Source organism: Hydra viridissima, unplaced genomic scaffold (genome assembly GCF_058129835.1).
Source record: "Hydra viridissima isolate aposymbiotic clone 2 unplaced genomic scaffold, HvirCarnegie_v1 scaffold_13, whole genome shotgun sequence".
Lineage (NCBI taxonomy): Eukaryota > Metazoa > Cnidaria > Hydrozoa > Anthoathecata > Hydridae > Hydra > Hydra viridissima.
Window position 1 is genome coordinate 2,543,362 of NW_028324312.1, and position 12,168 is coordinate 2,555,529.

At 26.7% G+C, this 12,168-nt stretch overlaps 1 protein-coding gene across 2 annotated transcripts; it reads right to left on the reverse strand.

The window, feature by feature from the left end:
• Positions 1–689: 689 nt before the first annotated feature.
• LOC145194657 (uncharacterized) lies at positions 690–11,919 on the reverse strand. Of its 2 annotated transcripts, XM_090069897.1 has the most exons (23): positions 11,849–11,919; positions 8,293–8,357; positions 7,765–7,882; positions 7,524–7,602; positions 7,247–7,336; positions 7,072–7,128; positions 6,729–6,792; positions 6,573–6,647; positions 6,310–6,454; positions 6,151–6,223; positions 5,804–5,849; positions 5,497–5,580; positions 5,267–5,382; positions 4,861–4,930; positions 4,614–4,737; positions 4,388–4,485; positions 4,148–4,303; positions 3,811–3,942; positions 3,190–3,376; positions 3,055–3,086; positions 1,672–1,764; positions 1,468–1,542; positions 690–1,369 (listed from the first exon to the last, which is right to left on the reverse strand). In XM_090069897.1, exons 4-23 carry the CDS (start codon positions 7,568–7,570, stop codon positions 1,259–1,261), a joined length of 1,875 nt encoding a protein of 624 aa, XP_089926023.1. In that variant the 5' UTR covers positions 7,571–7,602; positions 7,765–7,882; positions 8,293–8,357; positions 11,849–11,919; the 3' UTR covers positions 690–1,258. The 2 variants fall into 2 exon arrangements, with proteins under 2 accessions (XP_089926023.1, XP_089926022.1); XM_090069896.1 differs by lacking the exons at positions 8,293–8,357; positions 11,849–11,919 and adding an exon at positions 9,017–9,301.
• Between the last annotated feature and the right edge of the window lie 249 nt (positions 11,920–12,168).

The window sequence follows — 12,168 nt, forward strand, 5'->3', positions numbered from 1 at the left end:
TTTCTATCTGTGTGGATTTTGTTACCAAAAGTTTTTTTTACGAAACTGAAACTAAAAATTGTTTATCAATCGGTACTCTTTTTGTTCAAAAATATCCTCCGAAATTTGATACCAATCGAAAAGTATTAACGGATTTTTTGATCAAAAGTTTATAACCACATTTGATGCAAAAAACTTAGATGATAAAAAACTTTTGTTTAAAATTACGATATATGTATATAGAGTACATATAGATCTACAACACCACATTTGTTAGCATATTTTTGATAAGTCACACCATACTTTACATTATGCTTATCTATATAAATCTCTAAAAAAAACAGGTAATCTTTGGTGCATGTCTTAAAAGCATTAAATATTTAAATAATGCTGTTTAACAATTAAGTGTATACTTGAGGCGGTATGCTGCAAACTTGTAACCCTCGTGCTATCATAATTAACATAGTCGTCATATTTGAAAGTACAAAATAAATGGTCTGAGGGAAAAAGAAAAGCAAAAGATGCTTATTGTTTAAGGAAAATAAAGCTTACCAGATGGTATCTTATTTTTTAATCAGTCAGACATTTTTTGGCAATAGACTATTAGACTATACAAAAAATTTCTACGTAAAGTCATAATGTTAAGGCTATCGAATGAAAACTGAAACGTTTTTTTCTTCAATAAACTAAAACAACGAAAAAAAAAAAAGTGGATATATCGAATTTGCACATATTCACATTGAGTAAAACCATTAAACTGTTATATAAAACACAACTATTTACAAATTTAGCAACTTTCAACTGGATAAGGTATAAAAAAAAATTCAAGGAGTAAAAATTTGCATGATTTAACAGCATGCTGTCAAAATAAAATTATAACTTCGCCACAAGGTAAAAACTCGTTCACATGGCTACATATTTTCAATGTTAGCTGATATCAAAATCAAGTTATGATTTGAAAGTTACATTTTCCATAGAATTGCGAGGATGGTTGACAGTAATATATTTACACAGTAAATAACTTAATGAATTCTATTTGATCGATTAACACTTTTTGCACAGCAATGGCTTCACCGACTTAATTTTAAATTAACCATTTTATGGAAATTGAACAATATAAACGTAATTGCTTCTGAGTAAAGGATTGATATCCGCCCTGCACCACCTAGAGTACATCATGTGTAGGGTGAAATTCACTAGCATTCCTCTAATTCCAATTTAGCTTACTACCTGGTAACACTTACACTAAGGCACATACTAAAAGATTTTCACGGTAGCACTACGTTTGGTCACTTAACCTTCTTAAGAGTGTCATGCAGACAACATCACATGACTTAAGGATATCTACAGCATCGTTGTGATGAATGTGAGTGAAGTCGATATCGTTTACCTAAATTACAATAATATTTAGACTTTCATGAGAAAAAAAAATTATAAAGTTTTATAACCACTGAATTTAAATTTATAGAAATAAATTTATAGAAATACCTCAAGAACCTTATCTCCTGGTTGTAACAGCGAAGCAGCGGGACCATCAGGTAGAATCTTTGTTATGAATATACCCTTTAAAAAAACATTTGGGGCTTTATATGCGGTGATAAAATGTCATAGGGGTAATATTGACGTTGAACAAATCACTTCGTAAGGCTAATCAACTTTTTAAGAAATCAAAAATATAGTTAAAAGAGCTACCATATCATCAGGGCGAAAAGGATTTCCAGGAGAATCGATACCACCAGAAACACTAAATCCTAGATTTGGTGTTTTTTTAATAGTAACACGAATCTAAATAATAAAAGCACTATCAAAGAAATGCACCTAAATAATGTATGTATGTATGTATGTATGTATGTATGTATGTATGTATGTATGTATGTATGTATGTATGTATGTATGTATGTATGTATGTATGTATGTATGTATGTATGTTTGTATATATATACATGTATATATATAAACATGTATATATATAAACATGTATATATATATATATATATATATATATATATATATATATATATATATATATATATATATATATATATATATATATATATATATATATATATATATACGGTGTTCGAAAATTAACGCACAATTTTACAATAAACAAGCAAAAAGAAAAAATAATCAAACACAGTAAATTTTATTTCAAAAATACTGAATTATGAATATTTGTTGTAGCTTGTAATAGATGCTCAAAATAGTTATGATGCTAACAAACTGTTATGCATTTTCTTACATAACAGTTTCCAAACGGGCCAACAAATTGTCGATGGTTACAGCTGTTTTTTCTTATAAAATGTTTGCTATTGCTTGCTCAATGCAATTAACATATTCTTCTTTAGAACATATAATGAACTTCTTTGTATTTATTTTCCAATTGATATAGAAGTGGCATTCATCAGTTCCCAATACAGAGTCCAAAATTTCCTTGTTTTGAAGCAGCCAATTAGCAAAATGGAATCGAAGTGGTAAGTTTGTTGCTTTCAACTCCTGCAGCATGGTGAACCTGTAAGGAAACATTTGAAGCTTTTTGCAGAGGATATGATGAAAGGATGTTTTAGGGATTTTAGTATCACCTGCAATATGTTAATTGGAGCAGCAACTTGTCTCCAAAGCGATATGATGCAGTGATTCTGTCACAACTGGTGCTCATTCTTCTTCTGCAGATAAGCACCTGATTTCTGCTAGCTGAGAACACTGCCTGTTTCTTCAAACTTATCAATTAATCTTTTAATGCTGTGTGTGGTGAATGGGTCATTTGTTAAACTTCATGCTTGTTTGAACTTTCTTAGTGCTGCTGTTGCACTTCAACCCCCACTTCCTAATAGCATTTGATGATGAAAATTCTGTCTTTAATAGAAATATTGTTCATTACAGTATTCTCAAAAAAAAAATCTACAACATACTATTCTTTCCTTATATCTTTAAAAAAGAAATATTCTCATTGGCTAATTAGCAACAGAAAAATGAAATTGTGCATTAATTATCAAACATCCTGTATATCTGTGAATGCGTGTCTCTGTATGTGTTTGTGCACATGTGTGTAATTTTCTAAGAATATATACATACTATATCTTCTTGCTCATGGATTGTTGGATACTCTAAAACACACATTATAGTATAATTTGTCTGATTTTAGATTGTAAAAAATTAGTTAGCAGAATTTTATTTTTAAAAAGCAGAAATAATTAAAAAAGCTCTTACCATTTTTCCAAAAACTCTGTTCCTCATTGAACTGCATGCTTCCAAGTCCTGAATCAGAACTCAACTTAATGTTTGGTTTTAAAACTGCAGAGTTAAGATCATCCTCATCACTGTAACCTCCAATAGAGGGTTTATAAGACAAAGTACTTGAGTTGCTTGTGAGTACTTGACGCTGGTAGGTTCCCACCTTGTATAATAGTAAATTGTAATTTAAAACTAACAAAACAGCTCTATCAAGTAAACTTTAAAATTATACTTATAATAGTTTTTCACACAACTCCTAATAAAATAAACTTCTTATCAAAAAGTAACTTAGTACTAATGGTTTTTTAAGACTCTGGGGCTTCTAGTATTAATTTCTTACAAACACATTTTTTATCCAAAACAAAAACAAAAAAAACGTTTAAGAGAAAAAGCAAAAGATATAATATATAGAGAAACCTTTACCCTCATACTTTCTAAAGAAAGTATAAAGTGAAAGAAAATGAATAATATTTGAAAAAAAGTTAATTTCAAAGTTATATTTTTGTAGTAGTAATAATAATAATAGTTAACAATTACATTTTAATTTACTTATTTCACTAGATAACAAATAAATGCATAATACAAAGTACTACAAACCTGACTCATTTGATTATCAGGTCGAGTCAGCAATGTATTCTGTAACTGATCAAGTAATTGTTCCTCTTCATCTGTAATTTTTTGTGATGAATTTTCGTTATTAGTTGCGTAAGCTTCATCCTCAGATGTTCTCTGTAAACAAAATTATAAAACATTCTTTTATATATAACATTTATAACATATATAACACAGTAAAAAAAACCTTGGGTTTTAAAAGGATGCTATGTGATCATTTTTAAACAACAGAAAAATTTACTAAATCTTCCAATCCGAAAGTTCTAATTTATAAGCTTTTAAAATTTTTTTATAATACTCAAAAAAGCGTTTATTCACTTACATTAAAACTAAAATCAGTTCCATCCTCAGAGTGAACCATTTCGCCATCATGATGATGTTCAGTCACATGACCTTTTGCAATTGCATGCTGACGAAATTGGTTTACACGATCTTTAATGTCTTTTGGGAAAGGAGTAGGTTGACGAGATAAACGGACCTTAAAGCATTAAAGCATTAAAAAGAAAGTACAAAATGTATGTTATTTTATTCTAATGTTATAAATGAAATCAAGAAACCTTACCACTTGAGGATCTTCTTCATCAATATCAAACAGAACAGATGTGCGCTTTTTCCACTCTTCTTCAAGTAAAGAGGTTCGAAAATTGGATTGCTCAATATCTTATTTTTAAAAAGTCATAAGAAAATATTTTAAAGTTTTAAAGTTAACATTTTAAATAGAATTTGTTAAAAACTGTTATGTAAAAAAGGAACTATGATAAAAAAATTACATAATTTTGTTGACTCACCTGCTTCTTCCTCTTCAAAAGTATCAACATCATTAATAGGCCGCTGAGGAAACATGTAACAAGTAAGGAAACGACGCTCATTCATTGGATCCCAGTCAGTTTGTAGCGGGATTAGTGGTTTTGCCTTATACAAGATTTGTTTAAAAATTTTTAAAAACAATGAATTTGTTAAGAAATTTTTAAAAAAACTAAGAATTTTTATTTTTAAAATCAGCTGCTCAGAGAATTAATAATTAAACTAATAAACCTGATTTTCTGAGAGCCAAAGTGCTTGTAATTTCTTCAATTTCATCATAGAATAAGGAAGATACTCAAGCCTGTAAAGCATATTTGTTACAATATAGAATCAAAATAAATTCTATTATTCACATTCAAACAAAATTTGCAAATTTATAATTATATTATGATTTTTGTCAACATCAATTAATATAGCCATTCATCAGTCATTTATCATTATTACAACTATTCACCATTGCAGCTATTCTTTATTGTTGTAGCTTTCATCAGCTATTTATGTATTTTACAATTATCTTTAATTGGTTTATTAGAAGCAGTTTTTTAAATTATTTTTGTTATCTTTAAAATTTTCATATGAAAGAATCAAAAACTTTTACTGCTGTATACAGTAAACCTTAAAATGATCAGCTACTTACATATTGGAACTGATTATTAAAACTACCAAGTTAGCTAATCTTCCAAAGTCATCAGGTATATGAACTAATCTGTTTTGTCTAAGCGAAACAATAGTCAAGCCAATACAGCTTCCTATCTAAATTAAAAATCAATTTTGCAAAATTCAGCTGAATTATTTTAATTGAACACATCCTAATCAAATTCATTATCATAACATTAGTTATTGTAGTTTAAAAGAACTAATAAATACCTCATCAGGCAAGTATTCAATATAGTTGTCGTCCACGTTAAGGGTGTGAAGTTTTCTTAACAGTCCAATACCTGGAGGCATTGTCTAATGAGAAAAATTCCAAGTCAAACTTTAAAAATAAAAATATAGACATTAACAAGTATAATAAAATATTTTACACAACAAATGATTTTGAGTTAATAAAATATTTTACTAAACACTTTACTCTCTGTGCTCTACTTTTTATCTTTAAAAGTTGAAATAATAAGTTAATCAGTACAATAACAGTTATGACATAAAATAGTGCATAAAACTATAGCTGTAGTACCTCAAGTTCATTCTTACTGCATATAAGCTCTTTCAAACTTGATAGACTACAATTAAAAAAAACTTTTTTAGAAGTAGTACTTTAGTAATCACAAGAATTTTGTAATTTTTATTTCAAGTTTTGAAAATTTAAGATAATTTGTTCCATTTATGGCATACTAAGGCCACACTGACTTATTTATGAATCATAATACTTTACATTAAAAACATAAGGTAGCCAAAACTTTTTGAATAAAATTTTCTTTTAAAAAGATTTCTCAAGACATTTAGAAGAATTAGTGTTATTTTGATGCTTTTGAAATAACTTAATATACAAAAATTAGTATAACAGTTATAAATAAATTTTACCCTCCAATAGAAGTTGGTAGATGTGTCAGATGATTCTCATCAACTTTTAAAATTTCCAATAGTTTCAATTTGCCTGAATGAACATGCAGTGTGCATTTTATGCATTGTTTTATAATACAAAAGCATTAACTTACAATGGCATACAATATAAAAAATTACATAAACTTTCAGGCAACTGAACCAGATTATTTGCGGTTAAATACAAATCTGTGAGCATCTCACAGCCTTCAATTTCATTGCAAATCCACTCCAACTTGTTTTCACTAACATCAAGGTACTCAAGGTTTATTAGATTTCCAATTTCCTAAAACAAAGTTTTAATGAAAAGTGAAGGAAAAAAAAAAAAAAAAATCAATAAAGATAAAAAAAAAGTAAAGTAACTCTTAAAAAATGTTAAATTTTCTCAGATAAAAATATCTTACAGACGGTAAACATTTTATTTCATTCCCATCCAACCAAAGTTCTTTGAGATTAGTCAGTGTTCCTATTACTTCTGGCTTTACAAAAAGAATGATACAAGTTAGATAAGATGAAGCAAGCTTGGTAATGATTTTTAGTCAGTAAAATTATCAACCTACTAAATCACTTAGTTCGTTATGACCAAGGTCAAACCTTCGCAGTTCTTTTAAACGACTCATTGACCTAAAATTATATTTCATGCCAAACTCCTTTTTCATATTTTTTTAAACCAGTAAACAAATTAGCTAACTTAAAAAGTTATAAACAAATAAAGCTCCTACATGCAATCGATGTATGTAGGAGCTTTATTGTTGTGAGAGCTTATTGGGATTTGTTAATAAACCTATAATTTAAATACAATTTGGTTAAAAGGCCAACATTAGTTTTAACATCAGAGTTGCTTTAATCAATATCCCTTAAACATTTACTTTGTAAATTTTAACTATATTAAGCCTTACATACTTTGGAATCATAGTCAAATGGTTGTCACGTACTTCTAACACCTCAAGTTTTGTCATCCTAAATAAATAAAGAAAAAATAAATGTATATATGTAAGAAAAAAAAAGGTATAAACACAAGCATATTGAAATGCACAAGGTTGTTACTTTTAGGAGACATAAGATAAAGATAACATACCTGCCAATATTTGCGGGTAAAAAATCCAAAAAGCAATCATTTAAATACACATGAGTTAAGTTAAGCAACATTGTAAATCCATCAGGCATCCTATGTTAAAGTATTTAAAACTAGTGACAATATTTATAAAATCATTTTATAATACCTATCATTATTATATCTTTATATGTAAAAGATTATTTTCTAATTGTCAAATATTTTAAGATTTATTTCAGACTACTTTAAAAATTATTTCACAAGATCACTGATAAAAGAAATATAAATATAAAACAACAACCTTCCCACTGGATTTACACTTAAATCAAAACTTTGAAGAGATTTCATTCCTTTGATATCATCCGGCAGTTCAAGAAAACCTGAAAAATATTTCTATTTTAAAAAACTGACTGGTCTTTTATTATTTAAATTTTAGTATTTATAAATCTCATTTATCTTTGAAGACCTTCTTAGATTTTCACTTTAAAAACTCTCTTTGAAAAATAGAAAACCTTTAAAGCAAATAAACTCAATAAGCATACCATTTTTACTTATATCAAGCTCTATGAGTTGTGAAAGATTTGAAATATTAGGAGGCAGCACAACAATTTCATTATCGCTAATATTAAGAAGCTTCAAATGTTGCAATGTAAACAAAGCCTAAGTAAAATAGCTCTTAACAATATATGTAATATCAACAATATTTATTAATAAAAAAACATGCTTGTGGAGTTTTAAAAAAAACTTTAATGTTTTTGTTGAATAAAACAGAATACTAAAATACTTTAAAAATATTTTGGAAAACAGCAAACTGTTTGTAAAGTAATTCAAATAAACTCATAGAAACATCATAAAAGAAAAACAGATCTAAGAAAATTTGTAAATTGTAAGGAAAATCAAAAAGTCATTCTAACATCTTAATTGGTATGAAAATAATATCATATTTAAAAAATACTAAATTATCTTAGGCCAGTTCTTACAACACTTTAATAGTTGAACTTCATAGTTTTTAAAACTGTCTTTATCACTAAATCACCTATTATTTAAATGAAGTTTGATTTAAATATTACCTAATATTTTGATTTTTCATTTAACTTTTTCTTATAATTCTCAGTTGCAGGGTTGCATCCTCAAGCTGCAGGCAAAAACAAAAATGATAACCTAAAATTATTCAAACTAAAGTAATTTGTGGGACTTATAGAGAGCCTAGAATGTCCCCGTTGAGATGGTATTTAAAAGGTTTATACAGAAGAAATGCTAGAACAGGATGGAAGCCATAAATACAGCATTGGTTAAAATATAGATGTTTAAAGGCACTTTTAAAAGTAATATTTGTATTATAAATAGTTTTATGTAAGTTGATTCAAGATCACTACTACTACATATAAGTTCCTTCCAGATCACTACCAACAGATGTAAAACAACAGAAAAATTGAGCAAAACAAAATAAAAATCTTTTTTTATTTTTTAAATTTGAATAAACTTAAACATCAGCATGCTGTTTTTAAATAAACACATTTTCTCCCTTATTTCCATGTTAAAAATAGAAATCTACTATTACTGTAATCTATTAATAACTACATAAATATAAAATCCTTCTCATTTTTACATAAACATAATAAAGTAAAAATGTAAACAGTTTTCTATGTATAAATTTCTTGTACGCTATTTCTTATGTAGTAATATACTTTTATTATGTACCTTAATATTAAAAAAAAAAAAAAAAAAAAAAAATGAATCAAGTAACACTCATAAAAATTATTGATAGCCATGTTATATTGGTAGCCATGTTACCTTTGGTAAATCTTTCAACTGGTTTGCATCCAAATACAATTCTTCTAAAGTGTGTGCATGATCATAAATATCAGTAGGAACATTCATTAAGTTTTTATGGCTGTAGTCAAGTATGTTACTTGTTTCTTTTTCAGCTTTACCACAAAACAAAAACTTGAACGGCATCTTTGAATAATATGTGTACCAGGGGCAAAACAATTTATATTTAATATACTACAGAAATTTTAGTTTTAATCAGGAGATGCTGTAGCAAAAAGAGTAAGCTGAAACATAAAAAGACTTAAAATTACAACAGATGCACTGTGTATGTGTATATATTCATATACATGCATATATACACATACACAAACGCATGTTATCTCTAATTACTATTTCATTCAAACTCCTATAGAATAATTAATCAATAAAATTACATTTAAAATATTTTTCCACAATTCACATGAAAATTTCCCTTTTTTAAAAAAACTCTTTTAAAATGTATGCCTATCATATCTTTAAATACTAAAAAGAATAACAACTGCCATATATTTAGGATGTGATACTATGTTTATAAATTCTTTAAACATTTTCTTTATAACTTGAAAACTTTGATGAACATCTTTTTTCTCCGATCTACATCAAACTTATTGATGTTGCAAAAAAAAATGCACTTAAGAAATCTTGTATATAACTTAAACTAAACACAAGATGCATATATGTAACAAACGTCAAAAGACTTTGAATGTGTTCTATGATAATAATTTTTTAAATACAAATTTTAATTTTTAATGCCATCATTCTTTATTTACTTTGCAAAACAAAAAGAAAAAAATAATTTTTGAGGCAAAAATTCCACATATTCTGTAAAAACATTAAAAATATTTCTATTTATCACTAAATCATAAGAAGTGCATTATCTGATTGTTTAACTTTTTAAAAAATACATTCTACTTATAAGAATTCAATCATATAACAAATTTGATTCTTGCAATTACTCAAACAATAGGAAGAATAAACAAGCAAATATAACACCAATTTTATGTAAATAAAAATTTCATAACTTAAGTAAAAGTTTAGAATCTAAAATCCAATGTATTATGTTCTAAAATAATACCATCAGCTTAACAGATACTTGTTCATAATAAAAAGATATATAACAAAATCAAGATATTTAAATACTTCAGCTTACAAATCATTGTTGCTTAAAGTGTTTCAGGTCTTTGTTTATCCTGCATAGGTTTTAATCTCAGTAAGAGACATTCAACACCTTATTAAAAATCAATAGCTTATCCATTTAATTGTACTCTTAATTCCTTAGATAACTTCCAATACCTCAAAATAGCAAGCTTCAAACAATCTATTGATATCTGCTATTAATCTATTCCACAACATCAGGAAATGTTTCTAGAAAAAATTTAACAACACCAAAACAGTTTGTTGTTGTTTAAACTTCATCTATAAATAATGGTTCGAAAGTTAAAAGACTTGACCAGCCACTATTTATAAACTATAATAATTTTAAAAAGGCTATACAAATATCATACATAGCAATAAAAACAACACCATGAACAAAAAGGACTTTAAAGAAAATTGAAGATTAATTCCTGATGTAGCCGCTATAAGAAACTTGCTATTTTAATATGATTATGAAAACATTGTCAAATATTTATTTGCTTAAATCATTTAGGTCCAATGAAATTTAAAATACATATTTATTAACAGATCTTTTCTTTGTTTGCTTGATGATCCAAACAAACCTCAACTTGGTAACTAAATTTTAAAATAAACTGATGTTAAAAAGAAAGTTGTAATACAACTCTTTTTTCAAGTTCTACCCAACTCTAAGTTTAATTTAACTCTTATCTGACTTTGAACAAACTTTAAAACAAAAAATATTTTCTTGTATATTCTTGGTTGAATATATATAAATACTTAGGGTTGTATATATATATATATATATATATATATATATATATATATATATATATATATATATATATATATATATATATATATATATATATATATATATATATATATATATATATATATATATATATATATATACATATATATATATATACAACCCTAAGTATATATGTATGTATGTTATGTATGTATGTTATGTATGTATGCATGCATGTATGTATGTATGTATGTATGTATGTATGTATGTATGTATGTATGTATGTATGTATGTATGTATGTATGTATGTTTGTATGTATGTATGCATGTATGTATGTATGTATGTATGTATGTATGTATGTATGTATGTATGTATGTATGTATGTATGTATGTATGTATGTATGTATGTATGTATGTATGTATGTATGTATGTATGCATGTATGTATGTATGTATGTATGTATGTATGTATGTTTGTATGTATGTATGTATGCATGTATGTATGTATGTATGTATGTATGTATGTATGAATGTATGTATGTATGTATGTATGTATGTATGTATGTATGTATGTATGTATGTATGTATGTATGTATGTATGTATGTATGTACGTATGTATGTATGTATGTATGTATATATGTATGCATGTATGTATGTATGTATGTATGTATGCATGTATGTATGTATGTATTTATGTATGTATGTTTGTATGTATAATTTTTTAAAGAACATAAGCCATAATCAGCTACTCAGCAGTAGGTACAAAATTTACTAAAAAGATAGACATAATTAATCCCATCGCATAGACAGCCGGTAAGTAGACAGATGTATAAATACCTGAACTGTGTAAACATGTACCTAATTAAACTATTATAGATGGACATTTAACGTAATTTTAAAATAGATGCCATTAAGTTAAACGAAATATCGGTAACTTAATGCATACCAGATTAAACAATCTTGATAATTTGCTCATAAGAAGTTTTTTCGTTGTCGCTGTATAATACATCTAATGTTGACACTGCTCGTTCCCAACTTCCCTGATATCTATTAACTTTTTTTTTTTAAAAAAACGCAGATTTATTATCCAGATCTATTCTGCAGGTAGTCTTTTTTTTAAAATAGGTGTTTCCTATTACAAGAACTCGTTTTTTCCTATTTTAATTACAAATGCGTTTACCATAACGTTAACTTTATTGAAAATTATTTACCCCATTAAATGAAAACTTTTTCCTAACCATGTTTAACAACGCATGTGCGCTTCGA

What these genes read in the sequence shown, in the direction of transcription:
- LOC145194657 (XM_090069896.1), bottom strand. Translation starts at nt 9,181, where the DNA reads ATGCCGTTCAAGTTTTTGTTTTGTGGTAAAGCTGAAAAAGAAACAAGT. An exon ending in TCAGTTGCCTGAAAGTTTAT is followed by an intron (nt 6,224 to 6,309) that starts GTAATTTTTTAT and finishes ATGTTCATTCAG; the next exon opens with GCAAATTGAAACTATTGGAA. An exon ending in ATGAAGAAGATCCTCAAGTG is followed by an intron (nt 4,304 to 4,387) that starts GTAAGGTTTCTT and finishes TAATGCTTTAAG; the next exon opens with GTCCGTTTATCTCGTCAACC.